At 32.3% G+C, this 8,255-nt stretch overlaps 1 protein-coding gene across 1 annotated transcript in view; it reads left to right on the top strand.

The window, feature by feature from the left end:
• The first annotated feature begins 5,631 nt into the window (after positions 1-5,631).
• LOC119643748 (paired box protein Pax-6-like) overlaps positions 5,632-8,255 on the top strand; it is a 36,941-nt gene continuing 34,317 nt past the window's right edge. The window contains exon 1 of the mRNA XM_038043205.1: positions 5,632-6,949. Within this exon, the coding sequence (XP_037899133.1) occupies positions 6,699-6,949 (251 nt within the window). The 5' untranslated portion in view covers positions 5,632-6,698. The remainder of the gene's footprint in view (positions 6,950-8,255) is intronic.

The raw sequence follows: 8,255 nt of genomic DNA, 5'->3' as shown, positions 1-8,255 counted from the left end.
AAGCATCTAATTTCATTACCATTTCCTTTTTTTTTATCAAAATCGCCGCAAGTATGTCCTCCCAATATACATGGAACAATTAATTACAAAAAATTTTAACGAATTAAAAAACTGCAGACTTTTTATATGTTTTAAAGGGTGTTGAAACATATTAATTGAATTGAATCATTAATTTAGTGTCGCATGTAAAAGGGGGGGACATATTTGGAGCGATGTTGATGGTGCTAAAAAATAGATATAATAAAAACATGAGGTTTTTCTGATAGGTTTCAGCGTCTTTTAAAACATATCAATAAGCTGCGGTCGCGGAAATTCGTTAAAATATTTTATAATACACTTTGTACACTGTAAATTTTCGTCGACTGTATACATACACTATATAGTAAATAGTAAAAGTTTTTTAAATTTTATGTAACATCAAGTACGATGTCGCTGTTTATATATGCTTGTATTTTCTATCTTTGTTTAATTTTTCTTATCATATTTTATTCTTGCAATATCGTTGAAACATCAATTATTCTACCAGAGGCGCAAGCCAAGCGAGACGGTAGCCCACGTTTTCGCAAAGACAAAAATATGGGCTACGCACAGTGGACTAACTTCATATGAGTAATAATTTGAATTATTTTCAAACTTTTTTGAAGTATGTGCTCTTAGATAAGCAAGTGATAATGTTTGAGCAACAGATCGATGTTAAAACCATTGTATTGACGATATGACCTGAAGTTCAGTTCCCTGAAGTTTTTTTTACCACGTCGTAATTATTTAAGCCACGCAGCGGTTGAATCACCATTTCTAGAGAATGGCCATCCCCATAATTTTCAAAATTGAATATCTATATTTTTTCTCTTTTATGTACCTATTATTCTTTCCCTTCTTTACCTGGGGCTGTATACACAATTTTTCTCTATTTTTGAAACAATTCTCTATTTTTGTAGATGGGGATTATGCAATCTTTGTGGTTATTTTATTTTGTTTTTTAATTTCCTGGGTGAGATAAAAGATATAAGTCTTCTGAGGCACATACAAATAAACACATACGCAGATATGTACAAAATTTTGTTGTTTGTTGATGTATCTTTGTTCGGTGATGACGATAAGGAATGGAATCCTAAGATAAAGTAAAAAAAGAAGAGCGTATGACTTTAATTCGCTTCTTGCGCTTTGGCACTTGATGAAAAAATATTTTTAAAAATTAACTTAAGCTGTTCTACACCAGTTATTGCCGTCCAAATCCCGCATTAATCTGCGATTACCGGCTTATCAAAAGGTTCGACATGTTTTGTAATTCTTTGTGGTATTCCTACTTTTAATTATGTTTTCAATACATAACCTTTTTCTTGTAACCGCTTTCACAGAGACTGTCGCCTGGTGCGTTAAATAACGAGCGAAATATTGGGAAAGTTGAGAGAACGAATGCTGTGCGATACGCAACGAAATGAAGTGCCGTTCATTGGTATTCGGTGGTAGTCAGTCGCGTTCGATCTACTACACTCTTTCACACTGTTAACTTATTTGTGCCAAAAAACTAATTGAGCAAAACCTTTTCGTTATTATTTTTGTTATATATCGGTGAAGAGTATTAGTACAAGGATGTTTTCCTTTTATTCGTAACATTGAAAATTACTATTTAAAAATGCATCACATATTTTGTATGCATATTTTCCCCAGTAATGGAAACATTTAGCTTCTTTGTGCTTTTAGATTTTATGTATTGACTTATAATTTGGAAATACATTTGTAAAAAGCAAAAAAAGAAGACCAAAAATTTAAAAACCAAATATTAACTGAAACGACAATTTATACTCATAGAATGCCCTGTATTCGGAAAAAAAAAGAAAGAACGAAGAGGTATTTTTAAACGATAGTGAACTAATTTAACCAGTTAATCGAAATCTGTTGATCAAAATTAGAGTTTTCATGTTGGTTTTTAATATATATAATAAATATGCATAAGTGAAGTTTTCGTAAAACTTATAATAAACGTTAATTTTGACCATTACCTTGCCGACTCACTCGTACCTACAACCAATGGTTTTCGACAACGTGGAGGTACAAACTTGTTTCTAAAAAATGGGTGTTTATTCCTTGCACTCGTGATGATATATTACTATGAGACTCCATAAACACTATGTGTCGGAACTCTCAACATGAAGTGAGGAAAATAGATTAAATTAGGAAGTTTAAAAGTTGACAAGAATCGCCAACATGATATAAAAATCTTTTGCGGAAGCCTAAACTATCTGATCATTGATTTATCCGCCGTTAATAAGAATGCAAACTATTTCCACAATCTAATGCTTTATAGCTTTTAAACTTTTTTTTAAAATTCTCCTCAACGTGAATGTTGGGCGTATCGTTGGATATAAGTGTTAAAAAAAGGAATGTGAAAAACTATAATTTATAGCTGTTTTCAGTGTCTCATGTTGCGCAGTCTTCTTATATTCAATGAACAGAGGACCGCCATGGAAGTTTTCAGATTTCGAAAATGTACGCATATGCAAACTTGATGAATAGCAGCCTTTTAAGAAAATTATTACTACACAGTACAAAATGCTTTTTTAAAGCTAAAAATTTAAAGATTTTCTTCCTGCAAGTATCGGAATTAAAGAATAATGTAAGTTGGGATAGTAATGTTAATGCGTAGATTTGTCATCTAAAGTAAATATTATGAATGTGAAAAAATAAAGCAAAATTCATTGGAAGTTTGTAATATCGCATGAAATACATTCGACGTTGATATGATTGCTATTTCAATTAAAATGCTTCGATTGTCTATTCACTCCTTAACTTTGGTTCATACCTGTACAGTTCTTACCACGTGTCAGTATTAAAAAACCACCCCACCAGCGACCACCTTGCTTCAATGGATAAACCAGCTAAATATTCCAGGGAATAAATAATAGTCTCTCTTTCGCTCTCTTTATCTTTTTCACCCACCACAGGCACAGCAAGAATGCATTGCGTGTAACAAGTTTCTACTGCACAAAAAATATTATTGCCATCTTACTCTAAGCAGTAGCAGCTGCACTTTTCTCCTGTACAAATAGTGCGCGCGCACTTATTCGTGGGTTGGTTTCTGTTGGGTCGTCGCATTTAAAATTATAAATCGATTATGGTTGGTTGAATTTTCATTTAAGTATATAATATGGATTGTTGTCATGAACGTATAATGTGAGAGAAAAGGAATATTAATATTATATTTTATATACATAAGTGTGTACACATGAATGTCCGTATTTGTGGATAGGCAAAACTGCACGCATTGGTGTATAAACATTTTTCACAATAGTATGTATATTTTATTTGCGTATTTTAGCCCATTCTTCTTTAAGCGTAGACATATGTAAGTGTTGCCAACTAGATGGGTTAAAAAACTCTTGTAAATTGATTGGAAAGTGGACATTTACATATACCTCTATTGCAACTACGGTCTGTTCGTTGTGGTTCGGAAAGTTATGCTTTGAGGAAATAAAGGCGATTCGTAACGCTCAAACGACATCTAAATCATATATTTAACGGGAATAAATGGGGATTATAATAACGCACCATCGACGGAACTAGCTAAATACGAACAACAAATTGTGTTATTTAATACCAACTATTATTAGTTTATTTTAATACGAATTTAATAAATCACTCCTTAGTCGTTTGATTTTTGCTTTGTTCCCCTCATCAGGTACATATGCGTTAATATGTCACATATTATTGCACGATAGAGCAAAGATTTTTTCTATATAGAAGAACAAGAATGATAAAGTGGTAGGGCCTAGGTGTCTTACAAATTTTTTTCTCGTCAGACCTATTATATAAAATATTATTGATGTGGGCTGTTTACTTAGGACTATTGGTCAGAATGGGAAAACCTTTGGCTTTTGCGCTCCAACGATCTTTTCACACTGCATCAACTTCTTGATAATTTTCCACCACAAACTATTGTCCACGTAATTACCATATTCGTCTGTTGTAGCTGCGTCTAACTTCTGAAAAAAACGTTTTAGTACATAAAAGAAGACAGGCTTATCTTATTAATAGTTGAAATTATTGTCATGAAGTTTAAAACATATGCTAGTTTAAAAAAAAGCTGCTTGTTTTAACAATCCCTCAGAAAAGGTCTTACTGCCTTTTCATCAAAATTGTGTATTGGCCATGTATAAAAATATGTTCATATAAGATTTAGTTACACCTTATATGTAATTAAACCATTTATCAAGTCACGACTTATTTAGAAATCATTTTATATAATAAGTGCAATCAAGCTCACATCACCATCTACCGGATTTATGAACTTAGAATGATGAGAGTAATAAAGAACAAATAAAAAAGTTATTTTTGCTTTGTTATGCCATATATTTTGCTAAATGTGATCGTGTCGATTGGTCAAGATTCTACGAGGATTTAGACACTTATGCTTACAAGTATTGGAAGCAACTGCATTTAACCTCAACTATTTCCGAAAAATTGCAAGATGAATATCTAATGATAATAACGGAATTCGGAGATTAAAAAACAGATCTGGAAAGCTAGATTTGGATGCGAACTGATTTTTACTTACTTGTACAGGCTAATAACGATCTATGTGAACACAAAGATGACCACATCTTGTTTTATCGATTGAGCTAATAAATCTGTTTGATCCAGTCTATCGTGGTGATTTCTCCACGGAGGCGACCTATTTATATTAGATAAAAATATTTTATAACACTTGTGCTTTAAAACATAAAGATTAAATAAAATATAGAAGTATTTTTGTGATGAGTGGCAACAAATAGGCGTTCTTTTGGATGGTAAATTTTGTACTATTTATAAAGAGAAAAGCATCACTACATATTCAGGGAAATCAGCTAACTTGTTAAATGAGTGTGTTGTGAGATAAATTTTGCACTCGGCTTTCAACGCTTTCTAGGTTTTTATTTATGTATTGGATTTCTCCCTTAACAAATATTTATTTGTATGTGTGTACACATCACCGTTACCACTGAAAACATAGTATTTTTATGCGCTAAACGTGTTGAACTACGTAAATTACTAGGGGCGTATATGTACGCACACATGTATATACGCACAGGTATATATATATATACATACATACATACATATATATATATACATATACATATATATATATATATATATATATATATATATATATATATATACGTGTGTGTGTGCGACCAAACACACAACCCGCGCTCGCAGAGTGGTCGGTATTTTATATGTTTGACTAAATACGTATACGTGCACAAGCATATTACGAGCTCTTCTCGATCTTTATTTGTCCATTGCTGTTAACTTGCAACAGCCTCTGCTACTGCTACCATGGTTTTGTTGATGTTGTTTTAGTTTTTTCATTCATGGCTTCGTCGTTTGGATTTTGGGAAGGTTGTTTGGTTGGGAATATCGTTCGTTATAAAATACGTTGGCACGTTTGTTGGGATATTTTTTCGCATGAGAGCTCATTTTTGTTTCGCTTCGCTAAGTGCACTGTACACACGCATGTAGTGAGTTAAACGTGCATAGTTTTTCAGCCTAAATAAAATAACATCAACAACTGTAATAGTGTAAAATTGTTTTACCATATTTAACATCAAGGTAACCTGTGTGCTGGGCCCGCCATCCGGGTACAAGCAATTTCAATATTGAGCAAATAAATATAAATAAGTAAAACTAAAAGAAAATTAACAAAATACAATCTACTTGCCATAGAGTAATGCAATAAAGAAAGCAGAATTGCTGTTTACAGTCTGTTTTGCCGACAGTTTCGCTGTTTCATATAAATCCGCCTGAGCATATAACACAGGAGCCGTACAGCTCCGACTTTGAATAATTTATTTATCATCCCAGTGGACCGACAGGCATAGTAACGATATAACACAGGACAAAGAATATTCTACAGTAAAATTTTTATGAGTTTACAGTTACACAAGACATAGTCATTCTGGCAAAGTACAAAATGTAAATTAAAAAAAAAAATTAAATTATAGAAATGTTTATCAAAACATAAATATTAAAAATGAATCGCGTGAATATATCTACACCCAAATGAAGTCCATGTGAATTTTGCCATCAGACCCGCCGTGTCAATTGATTCGTTCAAAATAATGAGACAAAATTAAAATAACAATTATTGTGATTATTATTTTAGAAGGCAAACAACGCATTCATTCAAATGAAAAATATATACACGGACACATTTACAAATAATACTCACAACAAGATAAATTTGAAAAAAGGCGCACTTTTGTACAAATATATAGGAAAATCGATAATTACGTTACGTACGTTATATATTTCTACATGCACATAATAATCTAATTACAATAATAATATAAAACTCTACAAACTTAAAATAAAAGATATATATGTATAAAAAAATGAAAAACGATTATATGTTTGTATTTGCATATGATATAAATAGTAATTTAAGTCTGGCTATAACCATGATCCCAATAGAGGCTTAAACAAAGAAAAAAAGAAAGAGGACGAGAGGAAGAAAGAAAAGGCTTTACATAAATGTTTGTTTATGGTATAACAAAAATATTTAATAAGTATTTTCTATTGCTTGTGCGTTTGAAAATAAGTTGCGCCAACAATAGCTTAAATAGCAAACGATTGGCCAAGATATATTCACCTATTTGCAAACGATTTCAGCAAAAAATCAAGGACGAATATATAAAACCGCCGCCAGCTGTTACCCGATGATGATGCTAACGACAGAACATATTATGCATGGCCATGCCTCATCGGTTAGCCAAAGTGCATTGTTTGGTTGTTCAACGGCCGGTCATAGTGGTATCAATCAGTTGGGTGGCGTTTATGTTAATGGGCGCCCGTTACCCGACTCAACACGTCAGAAAATTGTCGAACTCGCCCATTCGGGAGCACGGCCATGCGATATATCACGCATACTCCAAGTATCAAATGGTTGCGTTAGTAAAATTTTAGGCCGGTAAGTTGAAAAGATAATAATAATAATAAAAAATAGAGTTGAATATTTACTGAGGTAATTCTGAGATACATAATTTGGTGAGAATACTGGTAAAAACTGTACCTTGGTTGAATTGGGAGTTTTATTTACAAATAAAGAGTTATGGAAAACTGAATTCATTGAAACGTTTAAATCTAGATCAAATAATTTCATCACTATGACAAAAACTTTCTTGTTATACCCACCACTGAAGCAGGGTGTATACTTATTTTGTCAAAACGCAAACGAAGCTTGAGAGATTCTATTGTGTGTATGTATTCTTCAGCATCAAGTTCTAAACCGATTTAACTATGTCCTTCTGTCCGCGTGTCTGTGAATTGTCTTTGGTGAACATTCTCCTATTCGCAAAAAAAAAGCTACCGCCTTCAAATTCGGCAAATATCTTGGGAAGTCATTGCATCTAAGTTGATATTGAAAATTGTACAAATTAGACAAAGGACACGCTCAGAGTGCAACGTATATTGAAAGCACCACTGCTTTCTAACCTTCTTGCGTAAGACACATAAACCACAGAAGATATATGATTAAAATATTGATGCATATTCTACAAGAAGGGTAGAAAGCAATCACGCGCACCGAATAGTATAGAGTATGGGAATTTAGTTTATGCGTTTGTTGTTTTTTTGCCGTTTTTGAGATGAAAACGGTGAGTATAAAAGAATCGATCTTTGCCGAATATGATTTTTATTTGTTGTTTTTCTTTACTATGTTGTCTTATGTGCATATTCTTTGTCAATGTTGCATATATTGTATTTTATCTGACCGACTGCTTTTGCGTTTGTTGTGATCTGATTCTTTATTGATCCACGATTACGGTTTTGTGATAAATACACATACACAATGAATATATAATACATTGCAAAATGTTTATTGCATTTAAGTTAATATTTCATTTGAGACTATCCGGGAACGTCGCTTCCATAAAATGACTAACTATTCGCTGTTATAATTTTTCTAATGTACATTATCTGCAAATGTTTTCTTGCCATTGTTTCAATTAATTACATTAAATTTAGGGTTGGCGTGTTACTTTGATCTCAGCTATTTATGTTGTATTGGAGACACTTAACAACTACTAGTGGCGAGAGCCCTTATTTTTATCAAAATTTGCATGATTCCCGAAATTCAGCATAATTTATAATATATTTAAATTAATTTCTACGTTTAAACCTAATTTTATCATGTTTTCTACAACGAATCTTACCAAATATCATACAGATAATAAACATTAGAAAAATTATAACAGCGAATAGTTAGTCATTTTATG

The sequence above is a fragment of the Glossina fuscipes genome, unplaced genomic scaffold, assembly GCF_014805625.2.
Source record: "Glossina fuscipes isolate IAEA_lab_2018 unplaced genomic scaffold, Yale_Gfus_2 61594, whole genome shotgun sequence".
Classification (NCBI taxonomy): Eukaryota; Metazoa; Arthropoda; class Insecta; order Diptera; family Glossinidae; genus Glossina; species Glossina fuscipes.
This window is presented reverse-complemented; position numbering and strand designations above follow the sequence as displayed.